The following is a 24,908-nucleotide window of genomic DNA, read 5'->3' as shown; positions in this document are numbered from 1 at the left end:
TTTGACTATTGTTGTTTGTCTTTGTCACCTAAGACTTAAGTATTTATTTACCGAAGGCCAAAACTTCTCATCTACACCCCTCTGTACTGCGCCTCTCGCCCTTTCCAGTTTGACTTCAACGTTTTTCTCATCTGTCCTTGCCTTGTTTATCTCCGTTCTTAGAAGTTTAGTCTGAAAACTGTGTACCGCTTGGTTTAAAAACACCCCATTTTCCGGTACCCTGAACCTCAAAAAATCGGTTATAATATCGTTTTCTAGACAAACTCTCAAAAATTTAACACGTTGGTGACAGTTGATAAATTTAACATATATGGACGCATAATCACGGACTAATTTCCAAATGAGTTTGTTTTTTACAGTCTAAATCAAGATTGGAGGTGGGAGTACAACTGTGCTCATTGGTTTGCAGGCTACGAGGAATGAACCTCACGTGACACAAAGCAACGTTTTTTTTTTCAAGCATAATAATTTAGCATTTTTAACGAAATTTTTTTTTCATGTTTAAGCTATATCATATATTGCAATGCTTGAGATACTTTTTCAATTAATTTATGACAAGGCCATTAATTTTTCAGTATTATTTTTGAGGCCAAATTAAGTCTGTATAAATTTCAAACGTTTTCGCAACTATGTGCATCGTCAGGTTTTTTACAATAAACTACTCTAAATGACGATAAAACATCAATTTACGAATGTTATTTACAATAAATCACATACAATTTGGTTCTAAACCATCATGATAAAACATTAGTCAATCACAGTTGACCTCTAAATTACTATTAAGATTAAAATACTTTTAACCTCTAAAATTAATTAAACATTTTTAAATTAATTTGTCTGGAAGTTTCTGATTCATAATTTCGATTTAGACATGTACGTTTTGAATAAAAAACCAAAATTATTTTGGGACTAAATTAGGTCTGTATGTCTGTCTGTATACCTGCTTTTTTAATTATATCTGTCTACCCATCGCCAAATTTTTTAACTTTCATCTATTGATTGATTATCTATTTTATATATGATTTTCATCAATGTATAGAGAATTTTTATAGTTTTTTTTATTGATACGTAAAATATGGCCAATTTTTATTTGAGTTACCGAAATGTTTCATATTGTAGCAGCTAGCTCCCTGTTCCACAGCATCAACACCCTTAACACAGGTGAGAAAAAGCAATACGAGAGCCTTGCTTGTTACAGCAATTCCTGGCCTATCCCTTAATAACAACTTGCTGAACCAAGGAAAGAACATCCGACGACTACTGGAAGACAACCCACTGAAGGAGAAAAAAGTGGTTGTGTGGCACGACGTGGTCAACAACACCATTAGTAGACACAGAACAAACAATTATCGCCCAGCCGGTGTCGAGGAACTGACAAACTATTTGAAGTCGAAGAAGCAGCAGATATTGGCGATCGTTTATTGCAGAAGGGAAGGAACGCCCGACTTGTTTAGTCAGCTTCTCGGCACAGGGGTGCTTATTATTCCAGCTACAAAACGGTTACTCTCCAAGAGCAAGCAAAATGACCCGGAGCAGCTCAAGCAATATTTGAAGCTGCACCAGAGTGCTGATTTGGAGCTGAAATCTCTGCGATTGGTAGTGGCACACAAAGAAAGGCTGTCAGAGCTGATTGGCAATATCAGGGGCAAACAACAGAGACCATCACAGACAAGGAGGAAGGCGAAAGCAAGACGTGAGCAGTAGCTGAAGGCAGAGGAATGTCTGCGCTTCAAAGACAGGGTTGAGAAGAGTGTGATTTGTTTTGCTTTGTGCCTTGTGAGTTTCATTACTCGTGGCCTGCAAAACAATGACCACTGTACTTTTGCCTGCTGTTTGGCTCAGACAAATTTTAAAAAGAAAACTAACTTGGAAAATTGTGTTAGACTATTTAAAATTCTTTAAAAAAGTTCAAGTATCTGTACATAGACTGAAGTTTCTGAGAAAATGTCTGAAAAACGATATAATACCGGACTTTTTGAAGTTTAGGGTCCCCGAGAACGGGGTTTTTCCGGACCAAGCTGTGCATAATTTTCAATTGAAACTACTAAGGACTGAAACTTCTAGGGCAAATGAGGATAGGAAAAGGTACGAGGAGATGCTAAGGAAAGCAAGATCACTGGTGCAAAAAGATATTGACAAAAGGTGGTGGCATCCATTTTCCGCTTCGTGAGGCGTCAAGTTGAGGCAAGCCTAAAGACAACATCAGAAAACCATATAAAAAACTTAGAAAAACTGTCCGAGAGACAAGATAAACCTCTTGGGGATAGAAATGAGCAATCAATTAAGGTACTTGATAATATTGAACTGCCTGAATGGGTATATGAAGTGCTATCAAGGGGCCCCAAGCATCCCATTAGAGACAAATTTAACGAAACACATTTTTTGGCGGATATCGACATTTTCCTCTCACAATTGAAAAATCAAAAAACATCTGGTGAAACGTTATGTGAAATAGAAGCCGCGGCAAAGGCATATGCAAAAAACGTACGGCAAACCCCAAGAGACAAAGACATTGAAAAAACGAGGAAATATCTCAAAGATAATGGGTTGCTGGCTGTGCCTTTTGATAAGGGGGTTGCTTTCTGCATAATGAGGAAACAAACATAATAATCAAAGCTGGAATCCTTGTTGCAATCTGCTCAGTTTGTAAAAAAATATGCAACCACTGATGAGGTGATACTGAAAATTGAGAAGGAATATAACAAAGAATTAATAGCCATGAACAAAAAAGACGAGATAAGTGATCAGTTATATTCTAAGATGAGATCAACAGGGGGGCAACCCGCCCGTTTGTACGGTTTAGCTAAGGTACACAAGGATGAGACACCCCTACGACCAGTACTATCACTTCCAGGCAGCTCGTATGAGAATCTTAACAAAATGCTTGCAAAATTTTTTGACAACATCGATGGAGCAAATACAGAAACCAATACTAAATAGGCTAGAGAAAAAATAGAAAACATTGCTCTAGATCCGGATGAAACCAAAATATCTCTTGATGTGAAAAGTTTGTACACCAACGTTCCCCTGAAGGAGGCAATTGAAATTGCTTTACAGAATTTGTACAGCCAGGAGTCTCTTCCTGAAATTCAAAGAGCAACCATGAAAAGGCTTTTGAATATGGCGGTCAGCAAAGTATATTTCAAGTGTAATGATTCATGGTATGTACAAGTTGATGGTTTAGCAATGGGCGCGTCCCTCGCTGTAATTCTGGCAAAACTTATGGCTGAAAGAGTACGAAATTGCTCTACGACAACAAATACCGGTGGGAACGGGGGTACAGGAAATTAATGACAAAAACGGCTTGTGCCCATGTTGCAGCAGGAAAGTCACATATAGATCAAAGGGGGTTGAATGCGAGAGTTGCCGAAACTGGTATCATCTAAAATGCGGAAAAATACCCGATGACGTATACGCATCAATAAACGAGATAGTCTGGTACTGTGAAAGCTGCTGCCGAGCTAAGAACAAGGAGAAGGATACTCCCCAGGTGAAATTGTTCCTCAGGTATGTGGATGACATTGTTAGAACAGTCAGAGGGGAGCCGAGTTGTCTTCTCGATGCCGCCAATTCTCTTCATCCAAATTTGAGAAAACTAATTCGGAGGGGAATTTGCCATTCCTGGATTTGAACATAAATTTATCGCAGGGTAGGCGTGTAACTTGCAGTTGGTATCAAAAACCAACAGATACAGGGACTATACTGAACTATAGAAGCTGCGCCCCAACTCAGTATAAGCGTAGTGTTATCCAAGGCACTGTACACAGGGTTTTTAGGAGTACATCTAGCTGGGAGCAATTTGAAAAGGCTATGGAAACTAATAGGGCGCAATGGCTGACAAATCAGTACCTTGAAAATTGGTCCGCAAAGGTGGCTTCAGACGCCTTGTGCAAGATCATCCAGGGTAAGGGCAAACCCCTGGAGAGTGACAGGGGTTTGTCAGTTCAATCACCAAAGGATGGGAAGCCCCCAATGCTGATGGTGCAATATAGAGGTAACCAGAGCCAATATTTTGCCAATATTTTGCCATTTCACCACAAGAAAACTACAATCATGTTTACCATCACTGAAGTCAGCATTTTCTAATGACCTCAAGTCAAGAGTGGTTTATAAACTGTCATGTAGTGGATGCACTTCCACCTATGTCGGACAAAATGTACGACATTTGACCACTAGATTTGAGGAACATAAGAAAGCAGACTCACCGGTAGGCCTCCACCTTCAGCAATGCCAACTTGAGGGAAATAGCGCAGATCTTAGTTGGGAAATTATAGATAGGTCAAACAACCAAACAAAATTGCTAACACTAGAGGCAATACATATCAGGAAAGAGAAACCGGGCTTGAACACGCGCGATGAGTTTAGGAGCAGGGAGTTAACACTGAAAATTTAGTCCCAAAATATTTTTGGTTTTTTATTGAAAACCTAAATGTCTAAATCGAAATTATGACTCAGAAGTTTCCAGACAAATTAATTTAAAATTGTTTAATTAATTTTAGAGGTTAAAAGTATTTTAATCTTACTGGTAATTTAGAGGTCAACTGTGATTGGCTAATTTTTTATCATGATGGTTTAGAACCAAATTGTATGTGATTTATTGTAAATAACATTTGTATTTGCAGATATTGAAACAATAATATTGATTTCAGACATTTAGACACATGTCATGGCTTCACAGAATGCTCTAACACTGTGGAGAAGTTATTGAAGGCGACACGACAAGCGTAAAACAACTTATCAATTCTCCACCTTTTTTGCACGTGCTTTTTATTTATACAATATACACGCGGTTATTATTTTATTACACATTTGTCCATTTATTGGATGTTTAATTTACTCTTTCCTTCCTCCTAAATAACATTTGTAAATTGATGTTTTATCGTCATTTAGTGTAGTTTATTGTAAAAATCCTGACGATGCACATAGTTGCGTAAACGTTTGAAATTTACTTTTTAGCAAAACTTTCTTCTATATCAAATGCGGGCTTCACTACCTCGCCATATTTAAGCTTTTTCAACGTAATATAAAAGTTTTTCACGTTTAAGTTATTTCGTATATTGCAATCGTATGTTAAGTTTTTTTTCCGATTTTCCAGTTTAAATTCAGTAGTTATTCCATCATGTTTGAAATTAGCAACCCAATAGTATGATATTGTCAGAGTTTTCCCAGGTTTTGCGATTCTGGCCTCCATATATGAGTAACCAAATCCTTTTAGTTTACGAGATAGGCAATTTTCGAGATTTTTCAAAAATCATCTAGAAAATTTAATATTAAAAAATTTCTCAATTTTTGAAATTCTCGCCCTGTAGTTGAGTGTTGTCAGGGTACTCTCAGGGGTTGGAAATCTTGCCTCCACTTCTCACTTCTCAAATCCTTGTAGTTTTCGACAAATGACGTTTTTTATGATTTTTCAAAAAATTTCAAAAACTTAGGTTTTAATAATTTCCAAAACGTTGAAGATCTCAATCCTGTTGTTGGGTTTTGTGAGGATACTCTCAGGGGTTGCGAATCTTGCCTTCGATTATGGTTGCTCAAATCCGGGTAGTTTTCGAGATATGACGTTTTTTTTTGGATTCTTAAAATTTTTCAGAAAACTTAGATATAAAAAAATTTAACACAACTTGAAATTACCATCTCTGTAGTGAGGATCTGTCCGAGTACTCTCAGGCGTTGCAAATTTTGCCTCCCCTTATGACTGCTCAAATCCTTGTAGTTTTCGAGATCTGACGTTTTATGATTTTCTCCTAAATTTTCACAAAAAACTTTAATATTAAAAAATTCCAAAGGTTTGAAGATATCAATTTTGTTATTGGAATTTTTGAGGCTACTCTTAGGTGTTTGCGAATCTTGCCTCTGAATAGAACTGCTCAAAATCTTGCAGTTTTTTAGATATGACGTTTTTTGTGATTTTGTCAAAAAAAAATTCATGAAAATTAATATAATTTTTTTTTAAGTTTGAAATTCCTAACCTGTAGTTGGGGTGCTGTCAGAATAATCTCAGGGGTTGCAAATTTGGCCTCCAATTAAGAATGCCCAATTTTTTTTTGTTAAAGAGATAAGACGATTTTATTGATTTTTTTTTGGAAATTTTCAGAAAACTCAAATTACAAAATATTTCGTTATAGTGAAATACCCAACCCTGTAGTTTTTGCGTTGTTGAAAATTGGAAGCACCGGAGGTGCGGTACACGCTAGTTGTTTTTAAAATTTGGTTTTAAACGTGAAAAAATATTTTCGTTTGTTTTTCAACCGACCCCGAATAGTTGCAACATGATTGTTTAAATCGAGCCTACAGATAGATTATTTCATTTAATATGTCCTTGATTTTTGGGTTATTTGAAACAATCGAGTACACATCGTACGCTCACTCCCCTAGCATATGATAGACGTTGAGTTGTTATCTCTCGAATACGCCTTTGAATAAATACCGTCTGATTTTCCGTATTTCACTCACTCCCTCTATGCTGCCGCTAAATGTATGGCAGTTTAAGTTTGAAATTTTGCTGATAAGAACATCAAGTTCTGGCAGTTTGTTGAAGTGTGTCAATTTAAAGTTCTGTTCAAATTCTGGCATTTTGTTGAAGTGTCAGTTTTTCTACTATTTTGTATAGAGAAATGGCCCCTATCGTTGAGAAAGAGAATTTATCGGCACTGCTAGTCAAAAAAGATGACCTGCAGATTGTCAACTTGGACATTCCTAAACCAAAATCGAGTCAAGTATTGCTGAGGATGGGACCCGTTGGTATTTGTGGGTCGGATGTGCATTACTTAAAACATATGCAAATTGGGAGTTTCATTGTGAAAGAGCCCATGATTCTGGGTCACGAATCAGCTGGAACTGTTCTTGAAGTGGGATCAGAAGTGAAAACTCTGAAAGTTGGCGACCGTGTTGCTATTGAGCCTGGAGTCCCGTGTGGCCGATGCAGTTTTTGTGTAGGTGGCAACTACAACCTCTGTCCTGATGTCGAGTTCTTGGCTACTCCCCCTTATCACGGGTCTTTACGGCAATATCATTGTCACGAGGCGGCTTTTTGTTTTAAGCTACCGGAAAATGTAAGCTTAGAAGAGGGCGCTTTGCTGGAACCCTTATCAGTAGGAGTGCATGCTAACAGAAAGGCAGAAGTCACATTTGGAGATTTGGTGTTAGTTTGCGGAGCTGGACCTATTGGCTTGGTGAACGTAATGGTGGCCAAGGCTGCTGGTGCTAGTCTTGTTGTTTGCACTGACATTGACGACAAAAGGCTGGATTTTGCTTTGAATTGTGGATCAGATAAAGTGTTAAATGTTCGTGGTCTTTCAGAAATAACTGCAGCTGAAAAAATAATTGAGCTTCTGCAAAATCGTAGACCAAATAGAGTAATTGAGTGCTCTGGTGCGCAGTCAAGTGCAAGAGCTGCCATTCACGCTATAGCAGCTGGAGGAAAAATGGCACTAGTTGGTCTGGCTCCAAGTGATGACTTGACACTGCCCATGATAACAGCCTCATGTAAAGAAGTATCAATTACTGGGGTCTTCAGATACGCGAACTGTTACCCTACAGCTTTGAATTTGGTGGCTTCAGGAAAAGTTGACGTGAAAAAATTGGTGACTCATCGATTCGACCTGAAAGACTCGATTAAAGCGTTTGCTACTACATTCAACGGAGAAGGAGTAAAAGTTGTCATAAACTGTAGTTGATCTGAACTGCGAACAATGGTTATAGCCTGGATAACTTGTAATTGTTTCTGACTATTCTATTCTGATCTTTTTTTATCAAGCTGTAGATAGTGAAACTCAGAAGATGAAATGATAGATTTGTATTCGAATTTGTAATTGATTTAAATAAAGCTTTAATAAATATTATACAACAACCTTTCGAAACTATGAGCTACTAGCAATTAATTTATACAAATAAACATTTAGTGTGCTGAGCTTTTGTTACCCGTCATACAAGCAATTTTTAGTAAAATTGGATTTTTCTTCTTGGGTTTTGCTGATTTCTTAGCACTTGTTGATTTATCGGATGGTTCGCTGTCTGTGCCAGGAGAACCGTTTGCAGTGGGCTTAATGGAAGTTTCAGAAGGATGATAGAGTGCGTCAACGGGTCTTTCGTTATGCCCGAAGTTACTGATAGGAGTCCTTGGGAAGTTCTCCAGGTTAGTCTGAGACGAAGAGTCTCCGTACCCTATCCCACTATCTCTATCGTCGAAATCAAGTGTGTTCCGTTTCTGAAACTGATCTTTGGGAGACATTTGCATGTGAGGGCTGCTCTCGGTGGCCTTCAGTTTAAGTCGAACTCCTGCTTTTTTAGTCGTCTCAATTGGTCGTCGTTCGGAAATTAAGCCTCCGTTGCTCGTGTTATGATGGCTTCGACTGTTTGGCAAGGTGTCGTACATGCTGATTGGTCGCATAAAAGCACCAGCCGAGTCGTAGCCATAGTCAACATCAGAACAGAAGACATCGGACTGTTTACTGTCTAGGTACTGTCTGTTTTGCTGCCCAGCATTTCTAAAACTCAAGATGGTATCAGTGCTCACAGGCGAAAGCAACATGGAGTTGTTACTGACGCTGTAATCCGGAGCCGGAATTTGGAGCTCGGGTGTGGGTCTGGCCTCGGATCTAGCACGTCTGGTTGATCGTGGGATTGTGAAAGCGTTGAAAGTCGTCTCGCCTGACTCGAAAGGGTCCTCTTCAGCAGTAGCCTGAGGCGCAAGCTTGCTGCAACTGCGAGAACGATGGCCTGAAAATAAACGTTTCTCTTGATTAAATGTAGCCATAATTAAGCTAAGTGTGAATACATATAGCAATATGTATTGAAAGTCACCTTTCGATAAACTTAAATTGTTCCAATTGACCAAAATTAGCCCAAAGTTTAAGATAGTGATTGATATTAAACAAATAGTTACCAGGCCCATCCCTACCTGTATTGACTCGAAACAAACTGATTGAAGCGTAAATAGTGCCTGTCACCCAGACCTGTAATTGTTAGGACCGAAGGCTCTTTTCCAGTCCCCCCACATTTGAGTTTCAGGTTTGAAAAACTAAATTTACGTTGTCATAATGTACTGAAATGTTGCATGGTGAACAAACTAACTATTGTGAACATATTTGTTCTTCATACCTTTTTTCTTAACATCATGCGTTCAGCCATAATAACACGTAAGACAATTGAAAAAGTGGAAAAGAGCCGGACCGAACACTGATCGACGCACAGGGAGTAGCGACTTCCCCTCTGCTTCGTAAAAATCTGCCTAATATTACGTTTTAAGTTTTGTCCAATGATATTTATTGTTACTCGATATTGAATATTGAATCCATGCTGAATTTATTACGTTTATTTTTGTTCCGACTTTTGTAACGAAAGTAACGAAATATTTGTGCTGGGTCACTTTTTAACTAGCCATTTTTGACGAAATTTTTTCTATATCATTCAAAAGGTATTGTTGTCCTGAGTTAAAATTTGAAAAGATATTTCATTTGTGATTATTTTTGTAAAGTTATGGGGGTTTAAAGAGTGCCAATTTGGGACAATTAACGCGCGATATATTTTTCGCTATTAACGCTTTAGCGGAAATTTAGTATGTCTTAGAAATCGTTCCAAATTGGTTAAAGAAAGCTTATTTGCATCAATTCATGTGTTTATAGGAGCGAAACCTATCCCTTTGTACTCCATATATGGCGTGTGGGGGATGATTTTAACAAAAAATCTCAAATTAAAAAGAAATTAGTTTTTATTTATTACTTTTATTTTTTTCATGTTATTACTGCTCCATAAACCTCAACAGGCAGTCGGAGCATTCAAGGCATCGCCTTGATACGAGCAGTCTTGTTCATATATCGATTTGATTTGTACTGTCGAAGTGGTCAATTAGATAGCGGTGATAATTTTTCTTGTTTCCGGTTCATTCTCATATTTTGTGGATTTTGTCAACTTTTCGTTTTGCTTTTTATGTACTTGGCCTTTGCACTAAATTGTTGTAAATTTGGATAATTTAAGCTAAAAATTGAACTGATATTTGAGAACTGGAAGAAAAACAAGCAGAAGTTTTTCCAAAAGCATTTATAGATCAACAATTTTTCAGACTAATAGAAAAACGACTACGAGAATTGTAATATAGTTTTTTCTGTGAGTGGTTGTGTTATAATACGTTGTGTTAAAGGTTATTCAGCTTAAATAGTTGATTATGTTAAATTGGTTTAGTTGCCTCATAATTGGTCGTTTTTACACAAACATAGCTTGTGTTATAGTATGAACTATCTTCTTTTTTAACCTAAGTCGCAAATATTGTTGCGACAAATTTTGTTCATTTTGATCCAGCTATTAAGTACAGCCAATGCTAAGGCTATTAACTTTGGCATTTATATACAAATAGCACTTTAGCTTCAAGGTATCATGGATCTGTAGCGTAGAGGTAGGGAAGCAGACCAGCAACAAAATAAGAGGGTTCGAACCTGGACAGGGTCCGATGTTTTTAATGAACTTTTTCGTAGACTAGTTAAAATGCGTCCGCTCTACAAATTGAGGCATCTTAGTTGGATACATTTTTTTAAATTTTCTGGTACTGCTAATGCGTCATAATTGGCTTGCGTCAGTTAGCAATTATGTAGACTCTTAATTGGCGTGCGTCACTTAAGAAATTTTTTTGACTCAAAGTTTTACACATTCAGTTTTTTCCAGTCGGACTATCGGTAATATTTTCGCTTGTGTTCGAAGTGCAACTTCGCGTCTGTGTAAAATTTTTTATCACTTCAAAACTCTAGTTTTTATGTCACTTTTAGGTCTCAACGGAAGTCTACCCAAGCAATTGTCTGCTTAATTACCGATCGTTAAATGTCCAAATTTTTTGTGTGTTGTATCGCTCTGCCTGAAAAAATTTTCGGCTGTCTACCCTATTATTGTTGCTTTTGTTATCGCGTCGTAATTTTTGTTTTAATGCTGATTTAACCCTGACAATTGTCTTTTCGGCATGGTTTCTCGGGATAACAAGTTTTGATAGTAGTTCATTTGATATTTTTTGCTGAACAGTTTTTTAAAACTTTGTTGCTTTAATTTTCTGTTGTTTAGCTTGCCAGTTTGTGTAGTATCGCAAATGATGCGGAGCTCCAATTCGTCTTTGTGTTCAAATTGCTTTGTCTAGTTGTGTGTTCAGTTTCTGTGTTAAATTCATTTCTTACTAGGCGGTTTTGCTGCCTGGTATTTATCATTCATGCATGTAGGGGAAGTATGTATAGTAATCCCTCAGTGGTCTACCGATAAAGTGTTCCTACCAAGCGTCAGCTTGAAGAATTGGTTCTCCGTTGTGTAATAGTTTTTTACGCTTTTTAAAAGCGTTTTTAAGCTTTTTCTTGGCTCTGTGTGCGATATCAAAAACAGAAAACCAAAACTATCAAAAACTTAATTTTGGTTTTCATTCAATTTCTGGCTGAAATTTTCTTTAAAATCTTTGTTTATTGGCAGATTTATTTTAAAATTGGAAGTTTGTAATCCAGTAAAACTTGAATCAATGTTTTTGGCGGCTATAATAATCCTTTTTTTGTTCAGACCCCTGAGAGTGGGAAGAATTTTTTGTCTTCAGCTGTGGTTAGTTAATATTTAATCATTTCAACGCAAAATCAAATTTCAATAATTGTCAGAATGAATCGAGTGATAAATCATATTATAAATATATGCAAGCCGGAAACAATTGATATTACAGAAAATCGAAAAAGTTTTGTGCGTCGAGGAAAACCAGTTAAAAATTTTGTTTTTTAGTCGATTTATAGCAACTACAATATGTAGCAATTAAATTACTACAACGTTATAATAGCACAAAAAGCTGTTCTTATATATAAGTCGTAAAAACTGTTTTTTGAACATTGAAGTTTTATTCCGTTTTCTTGGGCAAAAAGTTGTTTAGTCGAAATACAGAAAAAGATGCAAAAATATTGAAAAATTTTTCAGTTATCTTTTTTCGAAGAAAACGGTTGTTGGATATGACCAATTTATTTATTTTACAGGCCCAAGTTTTGTTCGTCTTGTCACATCATGCAAAATAATGTTATCAAAGTTTTCTCATGAATGTGTTCGGAGGTTTTTGAGCTACCTGCACAACAACAGTCTTGTTTGCATGCGAAATTTTATGTTCTAGACTAATTATTGCGAACTTTGAATTTTGTTTACGTGATCCTGAAAGAATAACGCAAATTAGTTATCAGTCGTAGAAATTGTTCGAAGCTGAATTGAGACAAGCAAATTGGTCATGATAATTCGCGATACGACTAAAATTTCAATACTTAATGATTTTATTTACACTGACTATTGGGAGATGAAAGACAAAACAGATCATAAATGTTTCTGTAAAAAAAATTTTGCCAAAACTATTTGATACCATTTGCAAGGCATTCAGTGCATACAGGACTTTGCCTTGATATGCGAACAAAATTGCTTTGATATCTTCATGCCTTAGCTATTTTATTTAGTTACTCAATCGCTCTTTAGCGAGCGTAGTGTAATAGTACGAGTTTTCTTCTTATCCGACCTAAGCCGCAAAACTTGGTACAATTTTGGAAAGTAGCTGTACGGCTTTCTGATAAATTGAGCTTTGACATTCAATTAGCAATAATATAACACAGTTGATGCATTTTTAGTTCATCAAATGAATCGAAAAGGCTATTTGTTTAAAACAACAGTACAATAATAAAAACTGAATTTCAAAATTTTTCAACTCAAGATCTCGCATTCGCAGTGTTTTTTTGAAATTTGAAAAGCATAGCTTACCCATATTTTGGCTTGGTCTTTTCTATTTAAGTTTCACATGCAAAGTAACTGTGAATGTCTTAAGTTTTTACATTCCAAATTATTTTAAGCAAAATTTAATTCTTTTCATATGTGCTGCGGTTCTTGCTGCAGAGCCTTGGAAATTTGTTAGTTTACGTAGCTGCTTTATTGGTGCCTAGTGTTGGAAAATTTTAAAGGCCTATGGCGCAAATGCGAAGATTTTTGACTCCAAATCTCCTCGACGTATGTTCGAATCTGCTAGGAAAAGGTTTAAATCCCATGTCTATTTTTACTTTTTCTTTTCTTATTTCAGTTTTATACCTATTTTTTGGTCGTTTTCTTGCTTGTCTTTGCAAAGCGCAGGTTCAGCTCTGTGTAAAACTTGAAACATACTGCATTTGATGATCAACCCGTTCGTCCAACAAATCATTTCAAACAGACTACAAATGCGATTTTTGAATTTTGTGAAGTAAAATGGTTTCAACTATCGACAAAAGCTCCACTCTTGTAGACTTAAGCTGTTTATTCCAATTCGGATCAAGTATTATCAATCCACCTCAAGGTTATTTGAGGTGGTTCTTGAGGCCTCAGTGTATCGAACTCCTAGTGTTCATCAAACCAGAATTATTGCTCCGATCAGTGCAAGTAGGGAGGAATTTTGTATTCGAGTGTGTTTTAGTTTTTTCTTCTATATCTTACTCTTTTCCTTGCAAAATCCATCCAATGAAATTTAAACGTCAGATGGGGTCAAACGGTATATCACATTAAAACCCATTCAATTGTGATTTGATCGATATTAAATGCTTCCAAATGTGTGCAAGTACAGCGTTAAGCATTTTAATTAGCAATGAAAAAAAAATTTTTTTGTTTAAAAGTCCAGCTTTTAAAGGTTGAGGTAGCGCTTTACCAGCACGAAATTTTCAATCATAAAAATTATAAATAGGAAAAACTTCAAAAAAAGTGAAAAAAAAAACTTTTTTACGCATGCGGAAAGGAAGTCTTTTGCCATGGGGTACTAGACGTGTTTCTCGCAGTCAATATTGGTCGCTGGATGACTGAAATTTGTAAGCATCTCCAAATCTGTACTTTCGTCACGAAAGACACATTTTTGCAGGTCTTCGAGTTTCAGTTTCTTGTTTTACTTTTCTCTTTTTCCTATTTGTTTGATATAAAAGGTTTAATCGATATCGACAAAAATTGACAAAAAAGGTTCTTGTTTTATGTTTTGAGGGGGCTTGAATTTTTTTTTGAGATTAAGTTTAACGAAAATTTTTCAGGCTAAAAAGTTGCCGGCTCAAGTATTGTTAGCTTTGTTACCGTTTCGTAAGTTTTTTCCAATGCTAATTTAATTTTTTAATGTCCTAATTGGCTAGCTGTTTTCTCAAAATCAGCAATAATCAACATGATTTGAGACAAACACGAAAGTTATTGTAGATTTTTTTTCCGACTGTTAGAAAAAGTTTTTGACTTAGCTGCTTCTCTCTCATGTTTGCCGGTCAATTTGACATGCTATATGTAGTGCTAGGCAAATAAGACAACAGAACGTTACGACGAACTGACATTAAGCCGATAACTGAGCGTTAAAGCATTTAAAATGAAATGTTCAAGTTTAAGCTGTTTATATTTCTCGGAAATATAATGTGGAGAATTGCGCGTAGCTGTCGCTTTAACTAACAGCTGTCGTCTTATTGACCGGACATCGCTGTGTGTGTGTTGTATCTCAAGTGATGCAGAGCTTTCGTGTTCTTTTTTTGGAGCCTAGCAACTAGTATAGTTAATTGAAGCCAGTTGTAATGTTTTTAAGCCTATTTTTCCTTTTCCTCACAACTCGCTCAAAAAACTACGCAAATTTGAAAAAAAAAAAGAATTTGAATTTTGTTTTTTCAATTTTGTCTTTTAAAGTTTCTGTGATAGGAATTTTCTGCGCTGCTTGAACAGAAACCGAGACTTCTTGGTCTTTAAAATTTTTAATGTATTTGATCACCAATTTGTTTTAGAAACAATTTTTGTTGGTCAAGAAAATAGATGAAATATTTTTCACATTAATATTTGTTGATTGATTTGAAATCTGATCTTACCTTTCAGTCCACAGTGGTAGCACCTCGGAAGTTTGTTCCGTTGAGACCGCACATAGTTGGGCTCATTGTGAGTTATGGTCACCCTGTCACCCAACATGATGACGTCATACAGTTTGTCCACGCGGGAAATCCGATCACATTTCAAGATTGAATGTCCCTTCAGTCCACAGTTTTGACACAATGGTTCGTACAGTTTGTCCTGTGGCTTTCCGAGGGAGCTGAGTCGGTCGGTTGATTCGTGTCCGTCCGTCGCATCTGCGAGGGTGTCGATACTCGTCAAGTAGGCGAAGGCCTTTGAGGGTTCAACTACTTGCTTCAGGAATATGCTTCCTAAAAAAAACAAGTTTAAAAGGTAGTGATTGCTGAAAAAATTGATTTAATTGTTTATGTTGTGTATCGCAATTGGAATGGGTAAAGCCTCCAAATACAATAATACACTTGATTGACACTAATGACGAATAAAAACACCTGTCTATTATTACCTCCGACCAAAACAAAGCTTGAATTGATTAATCAATCAAGCTCTTAGGAACAATTTGACCTGTAGATGAAATGAGATTGCAAATTGTTGTTAAAAGCGTCACAGTTTTTTCAATTTTTTTAAGGAACACAGTTTATACGCTTTCCAGTTGTAAAGGCAAGGAGATAAAACAATTGCTCTTCATTTTTCAAATAAAATACTTCAATACTTTTACTGAGATTGGATGATTGATTTAATTCAGAAAATGTCAATCATTGTAACTTCTTCAAGTTGAATCAATTTAAAGGAAATTTAATTTGTAAGACGTAAAAAACTTGTTTGTGGATCAGGGGCGGATTTAGGGGGGTCGGGGGGGGGGGGGGGGGCGGACGTCCTTTTCCCTCAGGGATTCGACCCCCTTCCGACCCAAAGGGTCCCCCTTTGATACTTTTTCAGAAATCCATTTTTGGCCGACCGACCCTAAAATTTTTCTAAAGGCGCCTACTAACTTTGAGGGGGAGCGCGCACCAAAAAAACGCGATTTTTTTGTCAACATTTTTCAAAAAGTGCCCAAAAACGGCTTTTTTGACAGTTTTTTCAAAAATTTGCCTGCGCCGCAGAAAATTTAACCAAAATAGGGGCAAAACAGTGCTTTGGGAGAGCTCGAAAAATCAATTTGGTCGACCGAAAAAAAAGTCGTCAAAATTTTGGAAAATTTTTTGAAAATCCGCCCCCCCTCGAGAAAATCCTAGATCCGCCCCTGTTGTGGATATCAGTAATTAAATTGGAAAGGAATTTCGTTCCGACCTCTCATTGAGTGAAGTGAACGTCTGACTTATGCTTGCACCCCCCCCCCCCCCCTCCCTCAGCTTAAAACGGTGGATAGGTCATATAATACTCATGGGGGAATTAATGTGGTAGAATGCCTGAGCCATTATCTTGTTGACTGCATGAATTTCACTTCATAAAGAAAAAATTAGTTTTGAGATATTTCCGAAAAAAGAAAAAAGATAGAAAACGAAATTTTTTCTCCATTAAAGACCAAGTAACAGACATCTATTAATGCATAGAAATTCAAAATCTTCAAAATATCTCTCAAGGAAGATGATTGAGAGGGTTGACTAAGGGCAAGCTATAAGCACACACAAGTTTTATCGTGATTAAAAAGTAAGATTTAATCAAGCTAGGCACAATTTTTAGTATTCAAGAGATTTATAACTGAAGCGAAAACATAAATGTAGTTTTTTGTTATGTTTTTACTTGTATCTGTCTTCTGATGGATTTGTTTTAGTGACTTTTGCTGTTTTAAAAAGCACTAATTCGAGCTCGAATATCCAGTAAATGAAAAAAGAAAAACGTTTTTTTTTTTCAGAAGAGATTTTTAGAAACTGCGATATCTCAAAAATGACTACACTTCAAAAAGTCAATTTTTTACCCTAAATTGCGATCTAAAATTGTAAATATAAAAAAAAATCGTAAAATCCACTTCTCTCAAAAACTACAAAACTTTTTAAAAAAATCTAGTTTTCCGAGCAGTTTCCCAGTTTATTGGGTGTGTCTGGAAACGTTCAGCTACAAATTATTCAAATTTCGCTAAAAAATTGAACATATCATGAGCTGTTAAGTTGCTGTACTTCCAGGAATATAAATTTCATTAAAACTATGCGCAAAAACTCTTAATTAATCTTCATCACTTCCAAATTTTAAAACTTCAACTTAATTAAGCTTAAAAAACTTATCAGCAAGGCGCCTCTGTTTTCCAATGATTGTGATTTTTGTTAATTTCTTTGGACTAAAAAGGGTCCCGTATAGTCCATGTCAAATTTTCAGGTTTTGTTTAAAAAATTTAAAAGAGACAACTTACAATTAAAAATCTGGTGAATGGAAGCTGTCAAGGGATTTCATACACAATTTTAAAAACAGAATTACATGAAATTCATCCTTTGTCAAAGTTTTTGAAAATTTGATAGAGATTTTGTGAAAATTTTTTAAAGACGCAAACTTTTTCTTAAATAAGACTTATATTGAAACAAAGTTTGGCTGTATAATTATAGCAAGCTTAAAAAAGCAAAAGGCAAGCAAAATTGAAGTTTCGTCTTTGTCTCTCAAACTTAATAAGAAAATATTTACCACTGCTAAATTGGAACAGCAATATGAGCCTTACTCTACTTTTAAAAAAAATGTTGTTAACATTTAGATTTTTAAAATTTGCTAATTTTTCCTTCATCATATGGCCCTTGTAAAATTGTTTGTTCAAGAGTAATGAACGTCGAGAAGACTTTTCTATAAGTGCTGGTAATTTTTTTGGTGATTTTTTGAGAAAAAAGTCTTTAAATGCTCTAAACTAAACATATTAATGCAATTATAAATTTTTAAACGAACATTTTGAGGTAAACTGAGGTAAAGTGCGCTCTCAAAATACAAACGTGCAAATGGAGCGAAAAGACGTATCGAAAAAGGAATTTAACTTCTAGATTTCCCGGTGGAACAAAGGTACACCTAATAATCCAGTTGTCTCAAATTAGGGTAATTTTGTCGAAAAATTATCAAAAATAAAATTATCATCTTGAAGTTCAAAGAGGGTTAAGGCCTTATATTTTTATTGAAGTTTCAACTTTTTTGCGAGCATTACTCTGCTCCAACTGACAGTGGGCTATATTTAAACTTTAATGGGGAGATCACAAAAAAACACTACAAAGTAAATGCGCATTTTTGTAACGATAAAAAATCCACCATTCACGAACTTTTAGCAAACACTTAAATTAAAAACTTTCTCTAAAATAGTTTTTTTGTCCAAAGATCAATTAAGATTGTCCAACTTTTCCATCTCAATGGTATTAGAAACAAAATAAATAGTATCGAGTTGGCTAGCATTTAATCCGTTTTTGGTCTCGATTCGGGCTGCATACAAAAACTCAAAAAAATCTCGATTAAAAAACTGTTCGATGTTCTAATATTATTTAGGATGAATATTATGATTTATTTATTATAAATACTTTAAGAATTAAAAAAAAATAATCTAATTTTGTAAAGGTTATGTAATATTTAATCAATAAAAAATTGCTCAAATCTTTTGAAAGTCCAAATGTTTATTTTTTTCTTCTGATGTACGTTTAAATTTTAATAATTTAAGCTATAAGAAAATCAAATATTCATAAGATTCCAGAATGAACAGTTTTTCTCCTTATAATGCTTTTTTAAATCTATGATAAAGGTCGATCAACCTGTATACTATTTGCAAAGTACCGAGTTGGTCTTTGATGTGAATGCTTCCATACCTGAAGTAGATTTGGACTTGGGAAGTTGGTCGCCATTAAACTCATGATAACTCATTTTGTTGTCCGGATTCCAGATGCTGCCGACAGTCCTGGTTCTGGACTCGTGTCCTAGCCCAGGATTGGTTCTACAATCAGAGCTGTCAATCAAATTACAGGCACTGCGATGAACCTTGTGATCATTCAGCTCATGCCCACTTCCAAATCTGCCACCATGTCCGGTTTTGGTGCTGCGGATCCTACTTTGAGCGGAACTTACTTGTCTGAGGAGACCTTCGTTCGAGTTACTTCTGGCTCTATTTTGGTAAAATTTATTATTCGGGAAAAAACGAGCGTTTAGATTTTCACCGCGATTATTCGGTTCTGCAGAAGAACTCCCCTGGTCTTTGAGTCGCGTCACCCGCTGTTGCGCGCGACGAGTGTTTTGCCGACCAGGAATTGCTGAGTCATCATCTAAAAGGGATCCCTCGGAAGCTGAGTAGAAATTCTGCGAAACGTTGAACGTGTTTTCACTATCTGCCAAGTCCTCGAAGTTGGGACTCTTCTCTAACAAATGTTCTATTTCACCATATTTGATGTCTAAGAACCGCTCGGAGCTATTAACTCGGGACGACAACGCGTACCTGCTCGTAGTTGGGGTCACGAGACGACTTTGGTTCGTGCTCGAGTAAATCCTGCTGCCTTTTCGACCCAGAGTTGGATCGATGTTTCCGACTCTGCAGTGTAATGTCTCGTTGAAGGAAACCGGACGGTCTTTTAAATAGTGCCTCGAAGACCAGTTGCGTCTGGGAGGACTTCGACTTTGGAACTGACTTCTTCCACCAGTTTTTGACACTTGGGGAAGTTTTGGATAACTTGAGATTCTGGAAGCAGGTTTGTAAATTTGGTCCTGAAGAGGATTGTAAAGGTGGGCTAATTTATCAACTGCGTCTGCTAATTGTGCAGCAGCGTGGGAGGGTTTCTGACTATCTTTATGACTAAAATCTGCGATATGAATTGCTTGGTAAACTGGTTCCTTTGATGGTCGCTTCTGTTGGTTGCAGGCAGGGGGAACTAAAGTTATTTCAGTGTTGGTTGACGCGTCTTTAAATTTGGGTTCAACCAAGCTTAAATCTGTCTGTGATTCGGCCGACCTAGACGCTGCTCTGAAAGACCAGTTACGTGTAAGTACTGATCTCGGCTCTGCTTTGTCTCGGCTGCTTGTAGTTTTAATTTCAGTATCGCTTTTCGGATCACTATTGGGCGAATTTTGACTGCTACTTGTAGTTACCAAGTGGCTTTTAGTCGTGTAGTCACCATTTACACTGCTTTGACGTTCCTTTGCTATTGTACCAGCGGCCACAATAGTTGGTTTGCAAACTAAGTTGGTATGATTTTCTTTTCCACTGCTAGCATTGCAAGCAATAGCCGAAATATTTTTACACTGCTGTTGCCTGTGACTATTGTGTGAGTCTATATGTGTATGAAGTGGTTCCCTTCTACTTTCAGCTATGCCGTTCGAGCAATACGCACCATTTGCTGTATGGAATGAGCTGCCATCATTGTACACATTGCTATTTGCTACATTTTCTTCCTTATTTCTAATTCCACTGACATTCAAATGCGTGGGTCTTCGTGCGTTCTCAGAATGTTGTGTTTTTTCTATCTTTATACGGCTTAAATCGTTTCTTTTATCCTCTGTTTTTTCCTTAGAAAAAGCTACTGCAGTGGTTGCAACGTGATTTATATTTCCTTCTCCTCCAAAAATTGAATGATCACTGTTTTTATTTCTCCTGTCTGGCTGAACTGAATTAAAATCGCAGACACCGACGGAAGGGCTAATTTTAACTTCAAAATTTCCTGCGTAATTTGTGGCATTTCTAGGGCTACAATGAGAAATAAATTCACCCCCTTTAACCCCTACTGAATAACTTTGCCTATTTCCACCTTTGGTCCCAGATATCATTTTTTCAACCCGACTACCGGCTTTTTCATACTGCGTGGCTTCTGGTGATGATGCTGCGGATGAAGTTGAGCAAATAACACCAACTTCTTTTTTCACAGTTTTTTCACTCAGTGGCGATGTCTGGAGTGTGAAATCTGATCCTTTCACGCTTTGTTTGTTAACTTCATTTCTAAGTCCTTCTTTTGTTTCTATTTTTGGGCCATCAGAAATATGCAAGTTTGAACTGACCTTAACAAATGCACTTTTCTTCCTGAAATCCTTTTGTTGTTTATCAGCAACATTTTGTTTATTCTCAGAAAAATTTCCTGAAGATGGGGAGTTTCTTAATTTCTTTTCATTTAGAGATCCGACTGCGTGCGATAGGAAATCTTGGCTTCCCAAGTTTGCACTGTCAAACGTCGAGTATCTATGCACCGTCGCCCGTACAGGTTTCCCAGAATTCCGCTCGTCTTGTCCCTCAACCGGTGACATTAATTCACGACTTACCGATTTTTGTGAAAATCTTCGTTGTTGTGGACTTAACGAAGAATTTGACCGTGAATCGTTTTTTCGTCTTATTTTTTCTTTCGTCGCTGAAGAGTTTTGACAATAATTCTCTAATCGCTCGTATTGATTAATCTCTCCCTCAGTTTGAAAAGAATTGCTTTTGTTCAGGGAACAATAGAGCAACTTTTGTTCCCTGTTTGCCACATGTTGCACTACTGCAGTTTTTTTACCAGCAGCTATTTTTGAGCTTGCGTTGGAATTAGAATTAAAGCTCCCGCTGTTGGTATTTTGAATTTTTTCAACTGGTAATGATGATGAAGATTTAGTTTTGATAATAACATCTGGCGAGCTCACTGGCGTGTAGCAATGGTGCCCTAAAGCCGCGATGCTTTCTGAGCTTCCCAAATCTCGTTCTGTCTGAGCGAATCCGTTCAAAAGCCTGTCTTTCAATCGCTTCATTTTTACTACAGAGTCCCACCGTTTCGCTTTTTTCTGTTCGCCGTCTGCTGGCTGACTGAAACATAAATCACTGAGCTAATAACGATACTGCATATTTGAAACACTAATACTCAAAATACAAGTAGTTAAGTTTTCGAACGAACAAAAAGTTTGCTTAAGAAGTTAACGAAGAACAATTTGAGTGTTTTGGTTCTTGAATAAAAATTTGAAAGTTGTAAAATGAGAAGTCTTTGAAGTGGACGAATAAAATTTGTGAAGTTGAGTTTGGTATCACCAAACAGATGAAAAATCGCGTAAACTTTAATGCCCCGTTGTAATTTTATAACTTCAACTACAACAAACTTTGCGTAAAATAATTAATTCTGTGAGCATGTTTGTGCAAATTTTGAACCAAAAACAGCGTTTATTTTAACAAAATTTTAAAGAAAGATTGAACAAAAAACTGTTGGTACATGGTTGAGCACCGACAAAAACACCGTTGGCTTGCGATTTTAGAATTTAATTGATAATGTAGTTTTAGTTTTAGCCGCTCGGTGGGTAATTGTAAATTGATTACACAAAAGGTGACAAATTCATTATACCACCTGAAAAGCTTGAAAGTTACTCAAATATAATCCAATGGACAAAGCGTACACTCGTTAGAAACTTAACTGTCAATAAATTGAAAAGATGTTTTGACAGGCTGCTGTTATGTTTATGATGATACGATTTTTGACATGTCTATAAAAATAATGAATTATAAAAAATGGACATTGAGTTTATGTTGACTGAAATTGTTACAAAAAAGTTTCCTTCTTACCTTGCGCTTTGAAGAGACTTTTCTGACAGATCACATCCTACTAAATATGATTTGCGACGTCATTTGAAAAATATATTTTAAAAACAATTTAATACTATTTTAACTGTTTACTCAAAAAAAGCTCGTGGGAAATTTGGCAAAAAAGAATTAACATGCTTTTACTTGTTGGTCAATGGATAGTAGATGGCTTATGTACATTTTTTTTACTGTTGTAAAACTGAAAAACATGCTAAAATATAACGGTCTGGTGGTAGAAATTGATGTTTGAAAGCAGCAAATTTGAAGCTTATCAATCAAGCGTGAAAAAGTGCTGGACGTGGTATAACAGTAAGAGGTTATAACCGTTAATGACTCATTTGTCAAAACAGAAAAGAATTAATTTTCCACACCTGCTTCACTTCTTTATCAACAGACTTTCGAATTTTTTAATTTACTTTCATACATTCAGATTTTGTCTAGAAAAAAACACAAGTCTGAAACTTGATTTGAAGCCACGATTGTGCGTAAACATGGAAAAGTACTAAAAAAGCAAAAAAATTGGAAGCAAATTGATGCCCTGAAAAGTTTAATTGGGCAATTGTTTTGATCTTTCAGACAGTCTTCTGTAAATTTTGGGTAGCCAGGGTCATCTTATCAAGTTCGGGTTTTTGTCTTGTTATGATTTCTGAAGTGTTTATTTGAGCACCTAACTATATGACGTGTGTTACTGCATCATGGCACTGCAACCACAAGATAAAGAACTTTTACTTTTCAACAGAGCGAAGGAACGTATATATATATTTTAAGGCTTTTAACTATTTCCTCTACAACTGCCTGCCTCTATAACTGCTTGAAAAATTTTGACATTATTCATGAAAAAATTCGAAATGAAAGGCAGAAAAAAAAACGTTCTAAGCGTCATATGAACAGTCAATAATAACTCTAAGATTGTTGCCGAAGCATCTTCGTAAACAGCACAAAATGGTAGAATTCATCTGCTCAAAAATAATTTGCTTTGGAGTTTAACAAACAGGTGTTCTCCGTGCACAGCGCAAAAACAGCAAACTAAATTGTTGGCAAACATCGAAATGTAGGGGATTATTTCCAAGAATTTTTGTGCCAATTATTAAAATAATAAGAAAAAACTAATTCTAGGTGCTGCATAAAATAACAATCTTTGTATCTTGAGTTAAAGTTTATTCCAACGTTCTGACATAGAAGCGGCTACGTTTTTGAAAACTCTGAGCAGTGAAAAAAGAACGAGTTTTGATTATTGGTGCACAAATACTCCGAAATAAACGCTCCAGTCACTTTGTGGTACCAATCTTTGTATACTTTTTTCCCCTTGTTTGTACGCTGGAAAAAAAAATCAGCTAAGCTCACTAGCTAATCAAAGACAAACTTTCAAAATCATTCACCACATGTTTCAATGAGACTAGAATAGTTCCTTTTTGAAATTAATTTGACTAATAAAATGTAGTTTCCAAAGATAAATTTTTAAGTTCAGATATAGCTTGATGATTCTGATTAATTTCATGTTTCAAGTCTCAAATAGTTCCGTCCTGTATAATTAGGAGTTAGAGAGAACTTGTCAAAAACGTTAAGATATAATCATTTATTCACTCGCTCGAAAACAGAACCTGCAATCCGATTGTTACTTGACTGAGCTAAGAAAAAATGTAAATGCTAAATTTTTTCAAATTTGTGAACTTTTCATCTGTAACAGTTTAGAAAATCATTAGAATGATTGAAATTTTTGTGCTTGGTTTTTTTGTCCAAATTTTGTCGTTTAGCTAGCAAAAGTTTTTTAAGCTTATTTTCAAATTTTATCACATCAATTTGTTTTCAGTCGTTTTCCACAAATATCTATGTTTCGTGTCCATATGGAAAAATTTAAAAATCAACAACATCATGGAAATTGTACTAAAATGGTCTTTTAAAATCGAATTTTGTGTTTTTCTTGTTTCACTTTAAAAAGTTGGAAGTATGTAAGAAGAAGTACTTCACCTGCAACTATGTTTTTTAGATTAAAAGGGGTATGAAAACTTGAAAGAGGTCTAATTTGTGAGACCTAAGGCGCAGTTTAACGTCCTACTATTCAAACGTAACCGGCGAATTGAGTCGGACAATTTTCTCTCATTGATACCTTACCAGACCCAAAACAAAACACTGCAGGCTCTACATTGCATGTTCGTATGAAAAAAAAACAAAAAAAATTTAAAAAAAACTATCTATTTTTAGGCACAAAGTTTGTGTAGACTTTAATTTTTCTACAGTTTCAGCTCAGATATGTGAGACGCAACTCTTTACCGATGTTCAAAATTACCTGAGACACTTCTTAGTAATTAGAAAACTAGTTTTTCGTTTGAGTTGTTATTATATCACAAGGAAATAAATTTTTTTCTGAAATTATATGAGTAGACGTTAAAAGACACTTAGCTAGATTTTGCAGCAATAAATCAATTTTATTAAATTAAGAAAATTGTATATCGCACCTATTAATTAATGGAATAGGAAAAAAAGTTAAACTGTCTAAGATTTTCTAAACTTCAGGTAAACCTAAATTAGTTTTCTTTCTTGAAAACAAAATAGTTGTTATTGTTATATCTTATCTGAGCAATTCACTTAGAATCCACAACAAAAAAAATTTTCGTTTCACTCAACTCTTGCAATAAACTTTACCTTCATGTGA

General features: G+C 35.9%; 3 protein-coding genes across 3 annotated transcripts in view; 1 reads left to right on the top strand and 2 right to left on the bottom strand.

The window, feature by feature from the left end:
* LOC134850967 (ADP-ribosylation factor-like protein 5B) overlaps positions 1–24,908 on the bottom strand; it is a 448,774-nt gene that overhangs the window by 406,303 nt on the left and 17,563 nt on the right. The gene's annotated exons all lie outside the window — the stretch shown is intronic.
* LOC134850873 (sorbitol dehydrogenase-like) lies at positions 4,638–7,849 on the top strand. The gene has a single exon (XM_063866631.1). The coding sequence runs from the start codon at positions 6,615–6,617 to the stop codon at positions 7,674–7,676; it is 1,062 nt and encodes a 353-aa protein (XP_063722701.1). The 5' UTR covers positions 4,638–6,614; the 3' UTR covers positions 7,677–7,849.
* Positions 7,865–24,908, bottom strand: part of LOC134850872 (serine-rich adhesin for platelets-like) — a 21,468-nt gene continuing 4,424 nt past the window's right edge. Inside the window, exons 2-4 of the mRNA XM_063866630.1 lie at positions 18,552–21,493; positions 14,814–15,143; positions 7,865–8,718 (exon numbers count right to left, since the gene is read on the bottom strand). Of these exons, the coding sequence (XP_063722700.1) occupies positions 7,898–8,718; positions 14,814–15,143; positions 18,552–21,493 (4,093 nt within the window). The 3' untranslated portion in view covers positions 7,865–7,897. The remainder of the gene's footprint in view (positions 8,719–14,813; positions 15,144–18,551; positions 21,494–24,908) is intronic.

The sequence above is a fragment of the Symsagittifera roscoffensis genome, chromosome 7, assembly GCF_963678635.1.
Source record: "Symsagittifera roscoffensis chromosome 7, txSymRosc1.1, whole genome shotgun sequence".
In the NCBI taxonomy this organism is placed as follows: domain Eukaryota; kingdom Metazoa; phylum Xenacoelomorpha; order Acoela; family Convolutidae; genus Symsagittifera; species Symsagittifera roscoffensis.
Note: the sequence above shows the minus strand (reverse complement) of the source record. Positions and strands in the feature narration are given on the sequence as shown.